The sequence below is a fragment of the Bidens hawaiensis genome, unplaced genomic scaffold (assembly GCF_021521415.1).
Source record: "Bidens hawaiensis isolate Kalapana, Puna unplaced genomic scaffold, B.hawaiensis_p1.1 tig00001685_1, whole genome shotgun sequence".
Classification (NCBI taxonomy): Eukaryota; Viridiplantae; Streptophyta; class Magnoliopsida; order Asterales; family Asteraceae; genus Bidens; species Bidens hawaiensis.
The window spans coordinates 60,381-84,238 of record NW_027491095.1 but is presented as its reverse complement, the minus strand read 5'-3'; the positions used below and the strand labels follow the sequence as shown (position 1 = coordinate 84,238).

General features: G+C 41.8%; 2 protein-coding genes across 2 annotated transcripts; one reads left to right on the top strand and one right to left on the bottom strand.

Annotated features, from left to right (window-relative positions):
- The first annotated feature begins 13,093 nt into the window (after positions 1–13,093).
- Positions 13,094–18,822, top strand: LOC143592483 (UTP--glucose-1-phosphate uridylyltransferase 3, chloroplastic-like). Its single transcript, XM_077072388.1, has 17 exons — positions 13,094–13,910; positions 14,304–14,487; positions 14,574–14,723; positions 14,823–14,984; positions 15,071–15,243; positions 15,314–15,380; positions 15,472–15,635; positions 15,968–16,126; positions 16,791–16,882; positions 16,988–17,082; positions 17,285–17,362; positions 17,490–17,585; positions 17,676–17,750; positions 17,841–17,929; positions 18,002–18,164; positions 18,273–18,333; positions 18,474–18,822. The coding sequence occupies exons 1-17, from the start codon at positions 13,234–13,236 to the stop codon at positions 18,584–18,586; spliced, it is 2,598 nt and encodes an 865-aa protein (XP_076928503.1). The 5' UTR covers positions 13,094–13,233; the 3' UTR covers positions 18,587–18,822.
- Positions 18,823–18,895: 73 nt separating this feature from the next.
- LOC143590696 (U-box domain-containing protein 1-like) lies at positions 18,896–21,304 on the bottom strand. Its single transcript, XM_077071101.1, has one exon. The coding sequence runs from the start codon at positions 21,011–21,013 to the stop codon at positions 18,947–18,949; it is 2,067 nt and encodes a 688-aa protein (XP_076927216.1). The 5' UTR covers positions 21,014–21,304; the 3' UTR covers positions 18,896–18,946.
- Positions 21,305–23,858: the final 2,554 nt, after the last annotated feature.

Genomic DNA, 23,858 nt, shown 5'->3' with positions numbered 1-23,858 from the left:
TAATGACGAATTCGGAAGCACTCGACAACAGCTCAACATGAGCAATGATTGCGAGTACTTAGACGATGATTGGGAGGAGTCCGACAGCGACGCAAACCCTCGTCATAGGGCGAAAGGGAAGCGTAAAGAAACGGACTTCCAGCCGAGAAGAAATTTTGGAGAAACCTTTAAACCAAGGAATGCGGGGGGAAACCCACGTGACTTCTCCAAAACTTTCAGGCCAACTGTTGCAAATGCGGGAACGTCCAAGTTTGCAAGGGACATTGCGGAAGCAATCGCCCCGAAGAGTGCCAAACAGATGTCCAACATCGGCACTTATGATGGCATATCCGACCCAGACAATCACTTGAACAGATTCATAGCGGGGGCAACCGTCAGCAACTGGACGGAACCCACGTGGTGTTATATGTTCCAGATGACGCTGGTCGGAGCGGCCAGGGCGTGGTTTGATCGTCTACCGGTCCACCACATCTACGATTGGGCGGACTTCCAGCACAAGTTCAGCCAACACTTCAGTCAACAGAGAAAATATACTGAAGAGCAGTGGATGATCCTCAACTGCGTTAGAGAGGAGGATGAATCTTTGCTAGACTTCATCACTCGCTTCAACTCAAAGAAGCTGAGTCTGGGCACCATAAGTGAAGATCTTGTTCGCGCCGCTTTCATCCAGGGCGCCGAATACCCAGAGCTTATCCGCACACTGACGGGTAAAGACGGCATGCCATCCACATGGGATGCCATCATGACGGCAGCCAAGCGCTTTGCCGAAACGGAGAAGCAACTGGGTAGGAATCTTCCCCAGAGTACAAACCTCTACACGCAGAGGACCAGAGAAAATAACGTCCGTACCGCCGGCAAAATAAAAAGAGGAAGCTTAGTATTTGGCAGTCAAGGGTAAACTTTGACACCTCATCCAGCTCTCGCCCTCTATTAGGCGGAAAGGATAACACGCACCCATCAAACCGGAACCCTAGATGGACGCCACTCACCAAAAGCGTCACAGAGATATTTGCCACCGAGAAACTCCCATGGCCAAAAGCTCCAATGATCCGACAGCGCCATAACGCTGATCAGAGAAAATCCTGTGACGTCCACGGGACAAAGGGCCACACCACTGAGGAGTGTACATCTTTGAAGGATATTGTCGAAACATTCGTCAAAGATGGAAAACTTACACACCTTGTGGCATCAATCAAGAATGGAGGGAGGAATGATAATCGGTACAAGGGCAACGGACGAAAGCCCGTCGACATCAGCATCCACATGGTTCATGGCAACGTCAAAGGAAGAAAACGATGAATGACAGAACCATGTGCGTGGAAAGAAGCTGAAGTGCGCTTCCCGCGAGTGCCAAGAGGGCCCAACAAAGAAGGCCCTATAGTCATCAAAAGCCAGCTGGGGCACTACATCACTTCCCGCACTCTTGCTGATAACGGCGCTTCGTCAACGGTCATGTACAGGCAGTTCTTCGACAAGCTAGACGACGAAGACAAAGAACGCCTGGAAACGGTCTACGCCTCGATGGAAGGGTTCGATGGCAGCACAAACACCCCCCTGGGTATCCTATCTTTCCCTGTTACTCTCACAGACGGGAAACACTCCCGCACAGAAGACGTGGACTTCGTCGTAATGAGGAAGCCACACCACACATACGACATTCTCTTCGGGAGAGATGGGATGGCAAGATTCAATGCCGTGGTGTCTTCAGTCCACGGCATGATGGGGTGGCCAACAGCTGAGGGTGTAGCGATGATCACCGGTATTCCCCAGGTATGCATCGCATCTGTCTTATCTAAACCCAAACCAAAGATGGCTAAACCAACCATTACCGAACCAGAAGAATGGGCCTTCAATGGCAAATACCCTGACCAGGCTGTTACCATTGGTCCAACAATCACCGATCCCACACGCACCTTACTCAAACGCTTACTGCAGAAAAACGCTGACATCTTCGCGTGGACACCAGCTGACATGACTGGTGTACCTCGAAGTTAGGCAGAGCATAAGCTCAAGTGTGACCCCCCTTTTACGCCGGTCATACAAAAGTCGAGTAATGGGAGCGGAACAGGCTAACGCGTGTAAAACCCAAGTCAAAGAACTCCTTGACGCAGGCATCGTACGCGTTAGTAAATATCAAACATGGGTTGCAAATCCCGTCATGGTACCGAAATCTAACAAACAATGGCGCATGTGCATAGATTTCAAAGACCTAAACAAAGCATGCCCCAAAGATTGTTACCCGTTACCCGAAATTGACCTTAAGGTAGATTCGTTAGCACCGTTTCGCCTTAAATGCTTCCTTGATGCGTATAAGGGATACCATCAAATCCACATGGCCGTTGACGATCAGGACAAAACCGCATTTCGGACGCCCGATGGCACGTTTTGTTATCAAACGATGCCATTCGGACTTAAGAATGCCGGGTCCACATACCAACGCCTGATGGACAAAGAGTTTCATGCCCAAATTGGGAGGAACTTGGAAGTTTACATGGATGACCTAGTCATCAAAAGCCTTGAGCCAGAAGCGATGTTGAAAGACATCGAGGAAACTTTCAACACGCTCAGAAAGATAAACATGAAGCTCAACCCGAGCAAGTGTTCTTTTGGAATGGAAGAATGGAAGTTCTTAGGAGTCATCGTTACCAAAGATGGCTTCAGAGCGAACCCTGAAAAGGTCGAAGCCATTATCAAAATGAAATCACCTACTACCATCAAACAAGCTCAGACACTGAATGGACGACTAGTCGCACTTAACCGCTTTTTGGCGAATCATGTGGATAGGTCGTTCCCATTCGTGTCAACATTGAGAAATTGTTTAAAGAAAATGCACTTCCGCTGGACACCAGAAGCGGAAGCAGCTTTTCAAGCGATCCGGTCACGCTTGATCGAACTCCCAACGCTCACACCACCAGAAGAGGGGGAGGAGTTAATCATATACCTCTCCGCCACAGATAGAGCAACCGGGGCAGTCCTTCTAGTAGAACGAAAAGGCATCCAGATGCCCATCTACTATGTTAGCCGCGTCTTAACAGACGTAGAAACCCGGTACTCTACTTTGGAAAAATTAGTCTTAGCGCTCGTACAGGCTTCACGCAGGCTAAGACGGTATTTCCAAGGTCACCCAATCACCATTCTCACCAACTTCAAACTTGCAAACGTTCTAGGCAAACCCGAGTTGTCAGGACGCCTAGCCAAATGGGCAATAGAATTGGGAGAATATGCGATAAAGTACAAGCCAAGACCAGCCATAAAAGGCCAGGTCTTGGCCGACTTTATTGCAGAAGTCCCCGCTTCGCGAGAGAAAGAGTGCCAGGAAGAGGCTCAACCCTCTCCAGCACAGGACATTGATGATGTCTGGCGACTCTACACTGATGGAGCAGCCAACAACGAGGGTTCAGGCGCAGGGTAGAAACTAACCAACCTAGCAGGCCAAGAGTACACTTACGCTATTCGGCTGGATTTTCCAAGTACGAATAACGAAGCGGAATACGAAGCATTCCTGGCCGGGTTGAGAATTGCGCGGAAGATGGGGGTGAAAAACCTGGAAGCCCACGTGGATTCCATGTTAGTAGCCAACCAGATAAACGGGACGTACACGACCGTTAACGACACAATGGCCTTGTACCTCGCACAAGCAAAAACCCTTATGCGCGATTTCAACGATTGCAAAGTCATGCACATCAAGCGAAGCGAAAACAAATCTGCGGACGCGTTAAGCAAGCTTGCATCGTTAGCCTTCACCCACTTGGGAAAGGACATCCGCGTTGAACTCTTTGGAGCACCGTCAGTCCCGCACAAGGAAATTTGTGTCATCCAAACCGGTACGGAAACGTGGATGACACCAATCATAAATTACCTTGCGGCGAGTATACTACCAGAGTCAAAAGCACAGGCAAGAAAGATACGCTGTAAAGCACTGAACTATCAACTCGTTGATGACATACTTTACAGGCGTAATTTTCTTGGCCCACTCCTAAGATGCGTGGACGACCAAGATGCTGATTACCTCCTAAGGGAAGTACACGAAGGCATCTGTGGAGTACACGCAGGCCCACGCGCTGTTGTAGCTAAGCTAAACAACGCGGGATACTTTTGGCCGGGGATGCATACGGATGCGCTGGCATACATCAGAAAATGTAGGTCCTGTCAGCTCTACGCACCCAACACGCATCGCCCGAAAAATGAACTCGTTCCAGTCACTTCTTCATGGCCATTTCAGAAGTGGGCCATCGATGTGACGGGCCCATTTCCCACAGCAGCAGGGAACGTTCAGTTCCTAGTGGTAGCTATCGATTACTTTACCAAGTGGATAGAAGCAAAACCCTTGGCCCAAACAACCGCAAAACATATCAAAAAATTTATTTGGGAATTTATTATTTGTCGTTTTGGACTTCCACAGAATTTGGTGAGTGATAACGGCACCAACTTTGCTGACAAGAAGCTACAAAAGTGGCTGGAAGAACTTCAAATCACCCACACCTTTACCTCAGTGGCACACCCGCAGGGTAATGGTGAGGTGGAAAGAGCAAATAAGAGCATCGTCGACGGCATAAAGAAAAGACTCTTGGAACATAGATCTGGCTGGGTGGACGAAGTTCCACACGTCCTTTGGGCAAACAGAACGCTAAAAAAGGCAAGTACGGGAGAAACCCCGTTCAGCCTCACCTACGGCACTGAAGCCATGGTCCCGGTCGAAATTGGTTTATCCTCACCAAGGGTCTTGACTCAACCAGAAGACAATTATGCGGAAAGACGGTTAGACCTTATGCTAACCGAAGAACGCAGAGACTTAGCCGCAGCGCGTGAAGAGAACTACAAGCTACAAATGCAAAAGTACTACAACACGCGGGTAAAACTCTGCAACTTCAATGTCGGAGACTACATACTGCGTAACAACGAGGCTTCGAACCAAGAACGCCCAGGAAAGCTGGCCCCGGTCTGGGAAGGGCCATATATTATCAAAGAAGTTTTGGGAAAGGGCGCATACCGGCTCGAAAGGCTCGATGGCACCCCCATCCCAAGAACATGGAATGGAGCTCAATTACGCAAATGTTACATGTAGATCAATTCCAAACTTGTAAAGAAAAGGCCTAGAGCCACTTCTAATGGAAATGATTCTCCATTATCACATTGTGTTGATAGCCTTACATTTATACTTATGAACTTTCCAGACTGATATGCCGGTATTCACCGCATAAATAAGTGTGGAAAGAAGTAAGTCGTTGCGTGTGGAAGGCGGCAAAACCCGCATAAACATAAAAACGGTAAAAATTTCTAAGGAAAAGATGAGGAAAACCTTCACGCAGGTCAGATATAGGTAAAGTTTGGCCATCCTACTAAGTGAAAATGACGGTCTTACCCGCACAATCATGATAGAGGAAGCAAAACTTGAACTTATTATCTACCACGTTGACAGGTTAACTTATCCTAAACACTTAGAAAATTGATAAGTTAAACTAAAATATGTATGAGCACAACATATAAGGTTTACAAGGCAAGGCATTAACAAAACATTTATATTCCATAAAAATTCAAACATTACAAGAATGGCTGGGTATCTACCCGCCTACAAATATATAAATCTATCTTAATGGTGGGAAGGGATCTCAAGGTTCAAACTTCAGGACCACTCCCTCCAAACCCACTTGAACCCGCACCATCAGTTGGCTGTGGCGGTTCAAGGAGCGCCTTGAGAATAGTTAGCCCATCATCAGCAGCAGCAATCTCGTTCACCTTCTCCACCACCGGATGCGGGAAGGCAGCATACTGGTTCACTGCTTGGTCGTAAGCAGCTTCAGTGTCCACGTCATATAGAGGAAAGTTGGAAGGCGGGATGCCGTTCTCAACAAACCCCAGACCAAGCAGGAAACCAGCCTTTTCCCCATCCTCATGAGAAGCGTTGAGAGCTGCGCTCATGGCATCGTCATAAGATGTGTTCGTGAAGATCCGATGCACAACCTACAAAAAATAAAAATATATGTATCAAAAACTTCTAAGTATAAAGAAAAGCGTAAAGAAATTACGGAACTACGCATACCTGTGACAATGCTTCTCGTAGAAGCCATTCCTTGGTGACCAGAGCTTCCTGGAGGGCAGCTTGAGCTTGATCACGGGCGCGTTCGGCTTCATTTTTTTTAAGGTTGGCAAGCAACACATCCTTAGCAGTAGCCTCTTCAACGCCCTTCAGCTTACGCTCAGTGCGGTCAAGCATACCCTTCTGGTCCAGGAGCTCTTGGAGTTTCTTGGCATATTCTAAGGCCAAAGCATCATGAGCCTGCTGAAGCCTCTCTAGTTTAGCTTTAAGCTCCTCATTCTCGGCGCGCAGAGACTCAGCAATGGCTTCAGCTTTGGTGGCCCTCTCAGTCGCGTTCCGCGCAGTTTCCTTGGCCAACCTAAGCTGTTTGTTAACAGCTTGGGTAGCCTTGGAACGGGCCTCATGCCTGGCCTGGACCTCAACCTCAAGGTCCTTGAAGGCCTTCTCCTTCTCCGCAGCAATCGTGGCAAGCCTTTTGTTCTCCTCCCGCAATGCACGCGCCTGAGCCACTTCCAGGCTACGCGCCGTCTTTAACTTGTCGTTTTCATGACAAAGCAACTCGACGCGCGGCTGCATTCGAGCAAGGAGAATTCGAAGCTCATTGGTTAGCCTACCCTCCTGGTAGCTAGCCATTGCTTCCCCCAACGCACCGCTTGGGGCGGCGTGGCGCGCCCATTCAACGCAGTCCACAGCCGTTCGAAGGGTTGTTCCCCGGCGGATGTTCCACCGTGGAAAATACACCTCATTGGAATCTGAAACTGCAAAAACAAAAAACAGTTAGGAAAAAATGATAAAAAAAAAAGAAAAAAAAAAGACAATAGGCCAAAATAACCCCACGCACCTGTAGGGTCGACAACAGGCCAGTAGCCGCCAAACCCGTCACCCGAACCTAAGGGATATCCATCCAAGAGGTCAGGGAGATGGGAAGGAGGCAAAGATTGGCTAGAAGCCCCAACCCTGAACATACATGATGAACCGGCCATGGACGAGGTAGTCGCCGGTGCCGGAGGAGGCATGGTTGAAGCCGCCGCTGTAGAGACCACTGGAGGTGAACTCACAACCGTAGCCGCCGCTGCGGAAGAGCCCGCAGAAAAAATCACCGCCGGCTCAGTAAAGGATGCGGTGAAGATGGCACTGACAGCCGGCGGAGATGACGTCACAATTGGAACAGTTGCCTCAACGGGATGAGCAACTGAACCAACACTGCAAACAGGCGCAGCTGCCTGGGTCATCGCCTCGGGTAGGTTGACCAAACCTACCGTCGTGGGTCCAGAACTGCTCCTTCCCGCACCACTTTGGAATGCAGTTGCATCCACGCCTGCATGAAGAAACAATATTAAAAACAATGGCGGAAAGAAATGCGGGAAAGATAAATAAAAAATATACTTACGGGTTTTCTTAATCTTGAAGGTTCTGACGGGCGGGGATGAACCCGATGGAACTGACCTCTTCACGCCAATCACCGTCATAGAACTTGGTTGCTCGGAGGTGACAGCTGTCTCAACCTCCGAGACAATTGTCTCACCACTACCAGGGTTCCCCGCCGCCTCCTCGCTTTCAGTCTCGGAGTCAGACTGATTTCCTAGGTCGGCGGCGGAGGTAACCTTCGCCTTGCCCTTCACGGCGGCAGCTTTCTTCTTCCTCACGAAGAAAGGCCCATCTGCGGATTCCTCATCAGAAGATGACAAAATTAGAGGAACTCCAGCAGAAGTCTGAGCATGCAGAGGGCGAGGATTAAAGAATCATTTACCTGGCCGCGCGGCGCTCAAAATCTCGTGGCCCAGCGGATAGACCTCCACGAATCTGTCCGTCGTTTGCTCCAAAATGGGCAACTCGTTCTCGTCGAGATCACGAGTACCCAGTCGAGCGGGACCACCAGTCTCCCGCGGTTGCAGAAGCGATTGCAAGTTGTTCCCCTCTGAAAATAAAAAGAAACAGTTAGAAGAAAAACCCTAAATCAGCAAACAAGACGGAGCATACCGTAGGGAGTAGAATTCAAACCGTATTCAAGGATGATAGGTACTTGCGGCGTCCCAGAACCGGCATCCTTCCATACCCGGCTCATCCCGAGCATCACCATCCCAGACTCCGCAAAGCGGTAAACCGGAGTCTGGATCTGGGAGATCTTGGTAAACCATTCCGTCTCCTGATAGTTGGAGGCGTGAAGGTTGGGGAGTGCTCTCCCGTTCTTGAATGTCATAGCAATGGGGACGACACGGGTAGAGATGTAGAAGAACTCCCGTTTCCAATACCGAAGACTGCGCTCGGTAGCGCAGGTCTTCAAACCCTTGATCCGAGTAACCAAGGTATACCAGCCTTGGATGCACCTCCAGGAGTAGAAGGTCATCAGGCGGTCGACACGGGGCTCGATGCCCAGAATGTGGCACACCCATTCAAAATGGCGGACCTTAGCGATCGCCATTGGGTGTACCTCCGTCAAGTGTACACCGTGTTTCTCCAAAACACGGTATACAAACTTCGTTAATGGGAATCTGAGATTCCCATACATGAAGAATGAGGCATAAACCCTTATCTTGCCCTTGGGGGCATCATACACCGTCTGGTGAGGCTCCGGAAACTCAGGCTCGTAAGGATCGAGCATGAACTTCTTGACGATATAGTTGTATAGATCGACAGAAAGAGCACACTGGCACTCGCCAGCAGTACTCTTGTCGTCCTTGTCAGACGCGGACATCGGGTTCTCAGGGTATACGTCGGACTCTTCAGCAGTAACCTCAGGATCATGAATGGAAGACATGTTTTGGGTTTGAAGAACGATTTCAGAAGAATGCTCGACAGAAAAGTTAGAGTATTCGCCGGAAATCGCTTAGAAGAAGAAGAAGGAGGTGAAGGTGTGAGTTGAGATGCACCCTCTTCCCCCTTTATATACTCATCGCAATAAATGCGATGAATTTAATGTGGAGGAGAGAGAGAAGCGCAGGTGCAATGAAATGACGACACGTGGAAAGCACAAGCTGGCAACAGCCGTCGACAGGACGCGTGCCGTAAAATTCGCGCCCACGCGCCCGAAAACTCGCGCCCACGCGCCTGAAAAAGCGTCTGGAATGACCATATACTGTCACGTCGCCATAACTTCTTGCATGTCCTGAAACTGTCAGAAGAAACCGTCAGGAGACGCCAACGTCACTTCAACCGTTTGGACTGTTCTTATCCTTTCACCAACTCTTCAAATGTCAAAAAGATTCAAAAAGATTCAAGAATAAGAGGGAATATACCCCCCTTACCTTGGGAAGCAAAAAACCATAAGACAAGTGCGAGTACAGTGTCAAGGCGAAACCCTTCACATACTTAGCACTTGCAGGGAATTGGAGCCAAGAAGGATCTTATGGGCCATGCTTGCGGAAAGGGAAATAACACCTCCGCATGCGCGGGAACGTTGAGAACTAGATTGTTTGAAACTTCAAGGTGGAATTGGTAGTTTAACATAACTGATCACTATGTCCAAAACTACCAAAACCTCGTGAAGTCTATACAAGTGAAATGCAACGCTCCCGACTTGCGAAGAGGTTAAACACCTACCCGCATCATAACCAAAGATCAGGCAGAAAAGTCGGGAATCTCTGCAAGTGACATTAGGAATACCGCGGGAAGAATCCCCACGGAAAACCTTAAAAAACAAAAACCTCTTTAAAACCCCTTGTTTAAAGTCCAAAAGTTCACCTCACTCTAACAATTCATGAGAAGAACAATGGACTGGGGGGACTTGAAGAGGTAGGTCCCCGCAAAGCCCAGTTGGACCCGCAAGACACACCTTGAAGAGGTACGTCTGCGCAAAGACTAACTGGTCCCGCAGGACCCACCATGCTCAGAGAGATGAAGACCTTATACGCAGTAAGCCAGCTGTTCCCGCAGGAAAGCCTCCCTTGGTACAATACCCTGCCTGTTCCCGCAGCTATGGGTACAAGCCAAGAAGGAAGGCTACCCGCACTAACGGAAAGGCTACACGCATAAGGCACTAACTCATACTTCAGCAATGTCACCTGAAGGAATGAGCAAGGCGGGAATATTCCCGCCCAAAAGAGCCAGTCCGTACGCTTCTGGAAGATCTTTTGTACTATACCTGCCAAGGTATGGACAAAATAGACAAGATCTGACCAAAGCAGCCCATGAACCAATCACAGGGTGACAACTCACCGACAATAGTACGAGGAGGAGCACGCTCTAGTACAAAATGTCACTATCAGCCGCTGCCTACCCACCAACTCCCATCGTGGCACGTACATAGCCCGTAGTTGGTGGAAAAGGAATATTATACAGCTGGCTGTACCTGCTTGGAAACCTACCTTCGGCTATAAATACTCCAACACCTTGGAACGGTAGGATCATCTTATCTTATCTTCTCTCTAGCTATTTATCTCAATATACACTTATATTCAGAGCAATCTAGTCTGATTCTCACGCCGGAGGGTGGTCACAAGGAGGAACCCCCCCCCCCCCTTCTCAGTGACGAGCTCACGGTGTCTGTTTTGCAGGTCAAGAAGAATAATCATCTTTGCCGGACCTAACCCTCGTGGGAAACATCTACTTAACCCTAAGATTATCCTTAATCTGCCGGGGTCATCTAGTGTTTCTTCAGTATTTAAGGTTATGCACTTTCTTTTTCTTAATAGTTAATACGTGATGGTGTTAACAACTAGAGTTTGTATGTATATTTGCCTATTAATTGTGGTGTCAAACAGTGAAAGCGACTCCCTGTCTAACCGTTCTATATTAAGTTAAAAATGAATACAACTCAAACAAATGATGTCATAATAAATAACCCCCATTTAGATATGATGCTTAAGTATATCATACGTATCATATGGCTTTGATTCACTTATGCTTCTTAAGTTGAGTGAGAACTTTTAGTTAGTCTTAAAATTAATGAAAATGCCAAACAAATGTTACAAATTTGAAGAAAAATTGCAACTAATGCTGTTTTGTCATTTTTTGTAATATGGCATTTCTTTTAATTGAATTTGCTATCAATATGTATAAATATATAATAGTTTTGAAATGCTAGCAACTAGCAAGCATAATTAAAAAATTTCCCGTAGTTCTAAATAGATTATTCATATGCAAAGCCTCACCGTTGTGTTCCTAGTTTAGTAAATGAAAGAAAATAAGGAATACGTAAAAGAAGAGAAAAAAAATGGGAGGAAAAAAAATACATGATATAGTTTGAAAGAACATAAAATACTTTAAAGATTGTATATGTTATGGAGCGGAAAAAAAAGATAAAAAAGAGATACAACTTTAACTACCTTCGGTTCATATTTTTTATGTTTAAGTGGAACAGTAAAATTGACAAATAATAAAATTTTATCTTCATATTTGACCTTTTTTTTCTATTATTAAACCCGTCTACGTTGAAGAGATAGTTTAGACAAAAGATTTAAAAGGAAAAAAAAATCCTTCTCTCTCTCTCTCTCCATTTTCTTTTATTAAAAAACTCAACATAATTTATTTTCGAGTTTTTTTTTTCAATTTCTTAAAAGGTTATATAACTTTCTTAGGAAATAAAAGTTATGGTGGTTCCCCCATCAAAAGTTGGATATATATTGAATCTTACTTGAATTGTCCCATATATGTAAGGAGAAGTATGATTTTAAACCCTAGCTTAAATCCCAGGGGGTCAGTCGTTGATGAGCATATTGAGCAATCCATATAGTTAAAAACCCTCACAACCCGATCACAACGACACAATTACTAGGGCACACTATACCCACTGAGCTAATAGCCCTTATGCGAGCCCCACAACGTAACTGTCTGAGTGTTACTCCCTCCGTCCCATTTTAAGTGTCATAATTTGATTTTTCAAGTCTTTCTTGTTTAACTTTGACCGACAATATTTTTGTTTATGTTATATAATACTTGATGTAAAATATATAAATGGATTAGGTTTTAAATGTATTTTACATTGATATAATTTTCATCAAATATTATATAACACAAACAAAAATTTTGTCAGTCAAAGTTAAACAAGAAAGACTTGAAAATTCAAATTATGACACTTAAAATGGGACGGAGGGAGTATTACTTATCATTCATCTCCCTCTAATGTCTCTAATGTATCGATCAACACAAGATTCAATCTCTTCATGCTTTATCCCTAAACCATCTTAGAAAGAAAATACTTATTTTCTTAATTCCTTTCATCTTGTTACTTTATACTCCTCAGTTGTAGCTAATTTGCACCATACAAACTACAAACTCATTATGCATACATTTTCATCATTGGACATCACCTACATCACACACACGCACACCCTGGTATTAAGTATTGATATCATATAAAGATTAACATTTTGTAATGAATACCAATATTGTATTCTATACCCATTTTTCATAAATTCAATAACAATATTTTCAGTACTGACATGCAACTGATCTAATCCTAGTGTCTCTAGTAGGGGTGCATATGAGTCAAGCTGCTCGCGAGCTACTCGAGATCGGCTCGTTAAAAAGCTCGATCAAGCCGAGCTTTATCGAGCATGAGCCTAAAAGTAAGTTCGTTTAATAAACAAGTCCGAGCCCGAGCTTTACTTAGCGAGCTCGAGCTGGCTTGCGAGCCAAAACAAGCTTGCCATTTATTAAAATTTTTTAAAATATATATTTTAATAATTATTAATTAATAAATGTAATGTTATGAAAAAGTAAATAAAAATAACTAAATAATATATATTCTTTATACACAAAATTATGATAGAAAAAAAGTATATAAAATAATTATAATTATATAAAAAAATAATTGATCATATAGTAAACAAGCCAAGCCCAAGCCCAAGCCTCAAAATTCATTCACGAGCTCGAGCCTAGTTGAACTTGGGCTTGACTCGGCTCGTTTGTACCCGTAGCCTCTAGTGACGGAGACGGTTCCCACAAATTTAGTAAAGTAGTTAAGAAGTAGCATAGTAAATGCTAAATAGGAGAATATATAAATCACTTAAAATATTTTATTTCAAAATATCAATTAATTACTAGAGTATATTATAGAGTTTGTTTGGCCTAGGGCAAACTAGAAATCTCCGCAAACAAACACGCAAAAAGCACCGTTTGTCCCTTTATCCCTCCAATTCATATTCTCTTCTCTTTCTTTGGTATATGCTCCGAGTATCCTTTCTTATCCCTCCCAATTCCCCTGTAACTACCCCCCCCCCCCCCATTTCACTCGCACCTTCTCAAACTCACACTCTATGGCGCGAGTAACCGCCTCCCTCCACCATAACGGCCTCTACTTCACATTCCCCGCGCGTTACTCCCACGCTCTCTTCTTCAACTCCCTAACAAACTCCCTCCGTCACTCTAACAAACTCCCGTTCACTTATCTCTCTTCACCGTCGTCAAGTCGCCGGAGAACGCATGTCACAACTGTGCCGGTAGAGTACGTTCCTCCGGCGCCAGATTTTGATTTAAATAAAGAGCTCACGCGCCTCCGAACTCTACGCGACAAACTATCCGGTACCAAAACTCTGCGAGGTAAAATTCACGTCGTTGAGTCTGATTCTAAAGTGAAGCGGTTTTTTAAAAGCGGTTGTTATAAGAACGGATTAGCTAGGGTTATAGAGTCGGTTGAGTTGGATGAGTACGAGTTGTTTCTGCTTAAGTGCATTGTGGCTGCTGGTCAGGAGCATGTGTTAATGTCGGAGTATGAATCGTATGATACGGAATCGGATGTGAACGGTGAATTTGTGTCCGCTAGAAGTTCGTTGAAGTCCGCGTTGTATAGTTTGGTTGAAATGATTGAGAAATTGGATGGGAGTGATGATCGGGAGGCTCGTGTGGAGAAGATTGATGCAGTGGCGTTGAATTCGTTGTTGAAAACGCTTCGAGATGTCGAGGAGTTCTATGATTGTATTGGAGGGATTATTGGGTTAGTTCTGCCCTTTTCAGTTTAAATTTGATGTTAATTAGCACTTATAACCTGATTATGATACTAAGTTAACTCAGATTAATAGAAGTTGGAAGATATTTGTGAATTTGGACTCCTGATTATCGGAAATCGACATTCATAGTTGTTGTTAATGTTTTGAGCATGTATACTCCGTAATTCTTTGAATTTGGATGCTTAATTGTTGTTCATTCTTTTTTTGAGCATGTACTCTGTATGTTCGATGATTATGTGAATATGTACCACCTTTATTAAATGCTAATTGCTTTTGACTGGAGTTCGTATCAATACTGTCTGATATGCAAGTATACAAGTTTATATGATTATAAGATATGTATTGATGATCATATATTTAAATCATTGAATTTATGGCAGATACCAGCTAACAGTTTTAGAGCTTCTTTCTCAGTCGCCGAATGGAGAGAAGAATGCTAATTTTCATAACATAGATAACTCTAACTCAATGGGGCTGCAATTTGTAGAAATTCATCCTCCAAATGTTCTTGATCTTTCTCAAGACACAGAATATACGGCCCAGGCTGCTTTATGGGGAATTGAGGTAAGATGAGATTGTGTGTTGTCGATTATTTCATAAGATACCAGGAAATAGTATCAGGATATTTAGGTTTTTTAAACTGAATTTAGGGTTTGCCACGCTTAGGAGAGATTTATCCTCTTGGAGGCTCCGCTGACAGGCTTGGATTAGTGGATTCAGTTACAGGTGAATGTCTCCCTGCAGCAATGCTTCCTTATTGTGGCCGCACCTTGTTGGAAGGTCTTATAAGAGATCTTCAGGTATATATTTTGCAGAAATTTGAGGACTTGAATTTACATTTACATTTACATTTTTAATGATACTAATTTTCCTAGTAACAACTTTTGAATAATTGCAAGGCTAGGGAGTTCTTATATTTCAAATTATATGGAGAGCAATGCATAACTCCTGTTGCGATAATGACAAGTTCGGCCAAAAACAACCATGAACATATCACGTTGCTGTGTGAAAGATCAAACTGGTTTGGACGAGGTCGATCAAGTTTCCGACTTTTTGAACAGGTCTTATATGCAGAATGTTGATGGTGTTTTTAGGCTTAGTTGTAATACAAGACAATACTTACTTTGTTATTAATTGTGCTTGCCAGCCACTCGTCCCTGCTGTTAGTGCTGAAGATGGCGAGTGGTTAGCAAAGGGACAGTTCTTGCCTGTCTGCAAGCCTGGTGGTCATGGTGTGATATGGAAACTTGCTTACGAAAAAGGCGTTTTTCAATGGTTTCGCGATCATAGAAGAGAAGGTGCAATTGTTCGACAAGTCAGGTTTGTATAAGTTTGTTATTTAAGATGTCGGTCTGTACTTTTTATCTTGTTAACAGTTGTAATCTTGCAGTAATGTTGTAGCTGCTACAGATGTGACCCTTTTGGCCATGGCAGGGATTGGTTTGCATGAAGGGAAGGTAACATTTTTGTGACCATTAAAGAATCTAATACTGCTGTTTCTTTGAGTAGAATAATTGAAATAGCAAGTTCTAACTGATAGTATTTCAGAAACTTGGTTTTGCATCATGCAAACGGAACTCTGGTGCTACAGAAGGCATAAATGTTTTAGTTGAAAAAGGCAAGCCTGATGGAACATGGACATATGGCGTGTCATGCGTCGAGTATACCGAGTTTGACAAATTTGGAATTGCTGATGGATCTTCTTCTAATAGGTACTATTTGAACTCGTTTATTGAATTTCAAGGAAGCCAAGTAGATTAATGATAGCTAATTCTAACTTAGGCAGCTAGTCAGCTACACTGAATATTTTTTTGTAGCTTTTACAAACTGAATCAATGATTTTTTTCACCAATTAATAGCTACTACTTGTCTAGTATTTAAGTTATGTTATCTAGCTTGAAATCAGTGAGTACTTGACTAGCTACAATGGCAATTTTTCAGTATACTTAATCTTGTTATTATTCCCTTTTTTATTTTTGTCTAGAAGTTTTGTAACCAGAAGATTCTTGTTATATTCTCCAATCAACCATGTTCGTTTGTTAAGTTTGCAGACAGAGTTCCCAGCAAATACAAATATCCTTTATGTAGACTTGAAGTCTGCAGAGCATATTGCATCAAGTAAGGATGAGAAGAGCTTACCTGGCATGGTGCTAAATGTGAAAAAAACAATCAACTTTGTGGACCGCTTTGGCCTTCAACATCGGCATGTTATCTGTCTACATAATCGACTCCAAGGATCTTTCAGTTTCATGTTGCATTTAATATATGTTATTATGCTTGTTTGATCATCATCTTTCCCTTTGAATCTGTGATCTATGAGTCATCTAATAACATATACAAGAGGTGAACCTAAAATGAACTTTTTGGAAGCAAACACTAAAATTCATGTTTCATTTCCAGTTTAGATTACGAGAAGCTAGAAACTGTATTTAGCTATGCTTTTACATTTATTGTTTTAGGTTTTAATTACGCTGAAACCTCACAAAAACCAAGACTTTCAATTAGTGTTTTAGTTCGACATTGTTTCTAAGTGGTTAATTGTTGGACATTTTATCCCTGCTTGTTGTTGAACCTGTTTTAACGTTCATACTGTTGCATTACATGAGTGCTTGCATCTTATGCGTATTCTTTATCTGTATTTTCAAACAAAATTGCATATTTTGGCAATCTGACTTGTAATGGGGATAAGAAAACCAAATGAATCTTTTAGAAAATGACTAGCATTTAATGAGCATTGCCACAATTCTAGGGTCTTAACCAAATTTTATTTAATTTTGTTATACATAGCACATAATAATAGTTTCTGTAGTTTTTAAATTTGCTTAAAATAGTAAGATTTAGATCTAGCTTGTCTTTTCTGTTGACAGTGTTTCAGGTGGGAGGTTAGAATGTACAATGCAAAACATTGCTGATAACCTTGTCAATAGTTTCTCCTATCGATGTTCTGAAGGCGTAGAAGGTATAATGCAATTTCTTTTCGATTTAATGTGTTGTATCATCATAAAATCCAACAAATCTTGTAAGTTTCTTGTATTAAAGGGCTATCCATGTAATGTAATTGCAGAAATGCTAGATACATTCATTGTCTATAATCATCGAAGGAAAGTTACATCATCTGCCAAGAAGAAAAGAAAGCCTGCTGACATGTCCCTGCATCAGGTGCATTTCTCTATTTTCTCTGTTTTCTCCTTTTGTACCTATGACAACATCATGTTTTTTTCACTGATCCGTTCTTTTTTGTTTTCCTTACTTTTTCTTAGATTAAACGTATTTGCTTCTATTTCTTAATTTTCAACTTGAAAGTCTGTCGTGTTTTCAAGTTGGTATGTTATGGTGTTTACTTTTTACTATGTATTTGCAGACTCCAGATGGCGCACTACTTGACACAATAAGAAATGCATATGATATTCTTTCATGTTGTGATATTAAACTCCCTGAGGTACCATATACTCGCTTGTTATTCTGGTATCATGTTTGTTTAATATCTTCATACACGAGAGATATGTGGTTGCTGGAGTGTTGAGAATGTTTGGTACTTTATTTACCAGCAAAATCATTGTTTGCAGATAGAGAGTAATGATAAATATGCTGATTCCGGACCACCATATCTCATCCTTCTTCATCCTTCCCTAGGTCCTCTTTGGGAAGTCACTCGACAAAAAGTAAGCTCGTATCTTATCTTCTGTATCAAAACTGTTGAGTTTACTTTATATTATTTCTCACTTATTCATTTGTTATTTTTACCTTACAAGTTTCATGGAGGTTCAATTTCAAAAGGTTCAGAATTACAACTTGAGGTTTCCGAATTCTTATGGAGAAACGTCCAGGTATAACCCATTTACCAGATGTGTGACACTCAAGACATGCAGTTCATATTCATATTCTTCTCTATATTAAAGTTATTCTTTTGATCTCAGCTTGATGGGAGCTTATTGGTCATGGCTGAAAATGTCATGGGTTCTCAGATCGACAGAAATCATGAGTCCATACTACAATATGGTTACAGGTAGTATATGGTTTACTGGTCCTCAGTCCTCACTATGAGACTTTAGGCTGAATATGAGATTTGTTCATGTAGGTGTGCACGATGCAAGTTTGTGAACGTAAACATAAGAAATAGAGGAATAAATTGGAGTTCAGATAAAAATCTGTATTGGAAGCATGATGTTCTGCGGTTTGAGGCACTAAAAGTCATACTGCATGGAAATGCTGAATTTGAGGCTTTTGATGTTAACCTCGAGGTTAGATTTTCACAAAACTGATTTGTCATTTCACTCTCTAGAGTTTCTTAAATAATCTGATTAATATCTTCATGGTCAAATACTTGTCATTTTTTGTTCTTTATTCAGGGAAATCATGTGTTTGAAGTCCCAGATGGCTACAAAATGATGGTCACATCTGGAAGTTCAGGTTTTCTCACTGCCCATATTATATACTTTTGCGCATCTATGCTTGTGTGTGTTTGTCACCTTTGTTTCTGCAAGAAGCACACACACATGTAAATATATCCGTGCCTCTTACTTACGCCGCCCTCCAAACTTTTGACTCAGGTTTATCTATACAATTAAATCCTATTAAAAAGGAGTGCATGGACAGTGGAAGCTGGTTCTGGAAGTACATTTTAAAGGACCAACATATTAAATTGGAATTGGTGGAACTCTAGACCACAAGCAAGACTTTTCACCTTTTGAGAATCATCGTTCACAGAAGAATCCGACCCATTGTACCTGCTTGGTTAATCCCCCTTAACCCGTTATCCTTGTAATAATAGTATCTTTAATGCAAGCTTAGTATAAATGTATGATGACCAATAGGGTCTCGGTTATATTTCTTGTAATTTATTGTAAATCCCGTGTACAAACTGTTATTATCTATATAAACAAAACCATTTGTTGAGCGGTCTTTATTTCCATGTTTCCATAACCTTGATAAAAACTCACGCATTCAATGAACAGCTGTAAAAACAACTTCTTTCATTTATGTCATTTTCATGAATTTACATTTTCAATTTTAATTTGTATTTTCATTCAACAGGTTTGGAAGACTGTGAGCAGCATCTGTTGAGCAATCTAAGCAGAGCATCAGCCTTTCTTTGAGCTTTCATAGACCCATCAGCAGCCAAGCTTTTAAGAGACGGTATGCCTCTCGGATTCATTAACAATCTTCTAGCAACTTCATCACCACCATCTTTACACAGCCCCAATAATAAAGTCAATGAATTCTCTTTCCCTTTCGGCGACCCAAATCTCAAAAGATCAATAAGAATCGGTACCAAAACTTTACTCTTCCTAATTTCCTTAAGCCCCTCAGAACACCCCAATAATAAAGAAAGCACCGCCAACGCATCATCAGTAATGCCCGCCTTATCATCCATCAACAAGTCAATTAATAACGGTACCGCCCCTGAAACCACAACATTCACTTTATTTGCACTATAAACCGCAAGATTAAATAATGCGGTTGCAGCATCTCGTTTTCCAGCTGTAGTTCCGTCTCTTAACAGCCCAACTAAAGACGGTATTGCTTTTGGTCGACTACCGATAACCACTTTATAATCATCGATTAATGACAAACTAAATATTGCTGCTGCTGCATTTTCTCTCGCCTCCATTGTTTTACCCAAACCCAACACGTCTACTATGCTATCTATTGCACCCGCAGCCATTATTAACACCTTGTTGTTGTCAAATATAGAAAGGTTAAGAAGTGCTGTGACTGCATTCTCTTGGATTCTTGCATCATTTGAAGAAAGTAAAGTTACCAAAAATGGAATCGCTCCCGCTTCTGATATTATCCTCCGATTATCCATCCCGGTTTTTGCAAGTAATCTCAACTCGTAAGCTGCTTGCCTTTGGATATCGATCGAACCCATTGCTAACTTCCCAACCAAAAACTCAGCTGTCTTTTTAACCGTATCCATGGCGGCTTTCGTGGCGGAGATATGATCAACCGCCTTTTCGGGTAGCTTTCTCTTCATACTTGGGCTTCTTTCAAGATGAGATGATGAAGAGCTTGATGATTCGGGATCGGTTAATGGGATGTTGTTTTCTTGACAAAATTGGTGGATCAAGCTTTTAAGTGCATAGTTTGGAATGAGTGCCATGTGGATTAATCTTTGTCCGCTTTTGGGACACGTATGGTGACCCGAGTTAATCCACTGTGCGATTGACACGCGGTCGTATGTGTGTCCCGATGCGACTATCACTGGGTCCCGCATCAAATCGAGTGAAATTGGGCAACGGTATTCGTCTGGAATATTGAGGATTGTTGATTGAGATGATGGGTAGTGGTTTTGTTGAGAATATTTATGCATAAATTCGTCTTGCACGGTTTTGTGATCTTCTATGTTGAAAACCGTTGACTTTGACAATGAAACGAGTGAAATTAGATTGTTGATATTGGAAACCACGATAAGCCCGCCTGTTCCTGCTTGCTTCTCTGCCTCAGCCTCGAGTTTTGAAATCTCTTCTTCATAATCGATTGGGGTTTTTAATCCAATTTGTGCCATGATCACTTTGACTTTTTCAAAGTCAATGACACTTTTACTCTTGCTGCTCTTAGATCTAGTAGACATCATCACTTCAAGAAGCTCCTCTCTTCTTTGAAGCTCTTTAACATCAACCAACGAGTCAACTCGTTTGACTTGTTTGTGAAGCAGCTCCACTTGCTCTCGGGTGTCGGTTGTTATTTTCAACAAGCTGAGAGGTAAAATATCTAAAGCTCTACTCATTTCATTTACAATCACATGAAACTGATTTGAAATGCTTTCTGACCGAACAAGATTCCACAAACTGCTACCTTCTTTACATGCTTGTATTAGTGATTTCACCCTTCGAATAACTGAATAAAGCTCGGTGAGACATAAAATGGAAGAAGGTGGAAGCTGACTGGTTGTTTCTTGAATCTCTTCAAACAATGAAGAAAGAAGCTTGATCCTTCTTATCATTGTAGAGACATTCTTGTATTGTGTGACTGGAATCTTCTCAATGGCTGTTACTTCATCAGAGATTTGGATTAATGATTCTAACAAAGAATCAGTTGGAAGTAAGCCTGAAGAAACCATGATTGGAGGAGGTAAAGTTACATCCATGGTGTTCTAGTTTTTCTCTAATATTCATGATCAATGGCTGGTTTTAGATTACTTCAATACATAAATGTCTTGATAAATGAATTTTTAATGTAATTTGTTTGTTTCTGTTTGTACTATTCATATGGATGGCAAGAAGAATGACGGCAGGAGTCTTCGGTTGCTGCCACTTGGAGAATTTGCATGCTTTCTTGTAAGTCCTATTATAATTTTATTCTATTTATAATTTTATATTCAATATTTAAATCATAAGAGCCATGTCAAAGCTTTAATTAGCTGGTTTGATGTCATTTTCTTTCACCTCCTTATTGTTAGTTAAATATATGCTACCACTTGTATGCTTTTGGACTTGTACCTTGTATACAAACTGTGGTACAAGTATCACTGCAAACAGATCTTGGAAAGCTACATTAGATTAGATAATTTTATTTTATTAGCTGTTAGGATTGCTACAAGGACCTTATGGTATAGAAACCAGCAGAAGAAATTCTATTATTTAAATAATTCACAGAAAAAGTGGGATTTGCATTAAGCCTGCCTGATGTAATTAAACATGGTCTAATTATGAATATTACACCCGGAAATTGTGACCTGTTCTTTAAGATATTTGTTGGTTTGGGTAGCTTTGGTTGCTAGATAGGTTGATTTAAGTATACTTAAATTATACAATGGGTCAAAACTGGTCACTCTTATTGAACTCAGCTCACTCTTATTAAACTTACCAACTTATCACATGTCCAAACTCCAAATGGGCTAACACCTCCCCCCAACCATCATTTGCCGCCAATATGACGAGTTGAAGCCATATTGATTCTTTCCCCCTCAAACAGTGTTTCAACCCGTGTCTTTGAACCAGTCCAAGTTGATACATTTTTGTGAGATTATAATGAATATCCATTTTTGGTAGGAGAAAGACTAGCAATTTCTTTTTATTTTATATGAACTATTTTATTGGAGGAAAAGAAAAGGAAGTAGGCGTATTGACTTGGGAAATTGTCAGTTTGTTCTTGGATTATCTGTTGAAATCAACATCAACAAATCTGTTCTCAATATTCTTGAGATTTATTTATATTGTAATCTAATACTTAATATCTTAATCTGGTATTAGGGGTCACCAACATTTATAATAAAAGACTACAGGTAAGAGCTGGCATGTTGAAAATCTGGCTGATGACTCGGTTTTGGTTAGATGTTTCCAAACAAGAAATGTTGAATAGACAGAGGAAACGCCAAAATAGCCTAATATTTGGCTTTGGTAAAGACCAAGTAGTTAACAGTTAATTGTATTCCATTTTCATTAATTTAATTAGGGGTCGTTCTCATGTAGGTGTGTAACAAGAATATGCCTATTTGAATTATATTTTGTAAGTTTCCAACTGAAAAAGCCTTGACCTCGTCATAGATTTGAATCAGTTTTGGAGAGCTAGAACCCAACAACCACTGCTGAATTGTCTTTTGAATGCATAAAGAAATGCCAGAAAGACGGTTAGATTAAAGTGTCATAGTGGCTAGGTTTTTTTAGTGAGACGTAGAGTGGCCTGTTTATTATTTTTAATCTAGAATTTTTAAGATTTTGTAAATAAGTAATGTTCTAATGGGATTACAAAAGTTATATTGTTATAATGAAAATCTAAATTTTTATTTTTTAATAAAACGATCTTCAGAGGTTAATGCATTTGAATACACTTCTGATAACTATTGACCCGTTCGAGTTGTTCCCTTTTAAAATGTTTTTGACTCGTTAGAGATAAAACATGCATGAGTTGACCTAGTTATGACCAAGGTTGCAAAAGTCGCTAGCCGCTCCCAGGGCGATCGACTAGGGAGTTGCGAGTACTCGGTCTAGGCGGGGTGTACTCGGGCATGGTATTTTATAAAGAAATTCATTTTTCGGAGATTATATATGTCAAATATGAAAAGTTTACTAAGTATTTTACAAAATACAAATGAAAATTACAAAAACAATCAATAACACATACATATAAGTTCAAGAACATGTCTCAGTTGATGAAAGATGTACCTAAATCGTACTTAAATAAGATGTTTGCGAGTTTAGAACTTCGAATCAGATGATAACAATGGTGGTTGCAAGTTTAGAACATAAATTAGGTTGCGTCTGAGTGTGAAAAGGGAAAAAAAGCATTGGTAAGCTCTTGGAGAAATCGAGTTTTTTAATAAAAGTCAAAATTTTGTTAAGACCGAGTTGGACCGCCTAGCCCGAGTAGAGCCGCCTAGGTCCGAGTTGGCCCGACTAGGACCGAGTTGGCCCGCCTAGTGCCGATTCCGACTTTTTTGACCTTGGAGAAGAAAAGTGGTGCAGTGAAGTGCCGAGGAGCGCCTAGGCGGCCGAGTTTTACAACACTGGTTATGACTTATGAGTATATGGCTAAAACTGTTGGCTTCACAATTTATCTTAACTTTCAAAAGGAAAGCCCTGTGTTTTTGTAAATACTAGTACTTATTGGGTTAGGTACATGTGGAAGCTGGTTGTCAGTCTTGGGCCTGCTTGAACTGGCTCTAACCCTTTGTGGATCTTATCTAGAATTGCAACATATAGGAAGCCTGTTACAAGGGGGCCGATACTGGGTCTCAAGACCACCCTTTATCAGTTAAATCTGTATAATTGGTATTTGTATTGAGTGCATAACCAATGTATAAGGAGCATATAGAGAGGTTGGTGAGGCAGTGCGGGAGAGCCGGAGAGGTGGTGACTGGTGAGGAGAGTCCTAAATGGGACTTGGGAAGGTTAGACTTGCTTACATAGAAAAATTGGTGAGCCAGGCTAGGCCCATATCATATGGGCCTAAGCCCAAGTATTAAGTATGATCCAGATACATTATAGAAAATT

What these genes read in the sequence shown, in the direction of transcription:
- LOC143592483 (XM_077072388.1), top strand. Translation starts at nt 13,234, where the DNA reads ATGGCGCGAGTAACCGCCTCCCTCCACCATAACGGCCTCTACTTCACA. An exon ending in GTGATATTAAACTCCCTGAG is followed by an intron (nt 17,363 to 17,489) that starts GTACCATATACT and finishes CATTGTTTGCAG; the next exon opens with ATAGAGAGTAATGATAAATA. An exon ending in GGGAAGTCACTCGACAAAAA is followed by an intron (nt 17,586 to 17,675) that starts GTAAGCTCGTAT and finishes TTACCTTACAAG; the next exon opens with TTTCATGGAGGTTCAATTTC.
- LOC143590696 (XM_077071101.1), bottom strand. Translation starts at nt 21,013, where the DNA reads ATGGATGTAACTTTACCTCCTCCAATCATGGTTTCTTCAGGCTTACTT.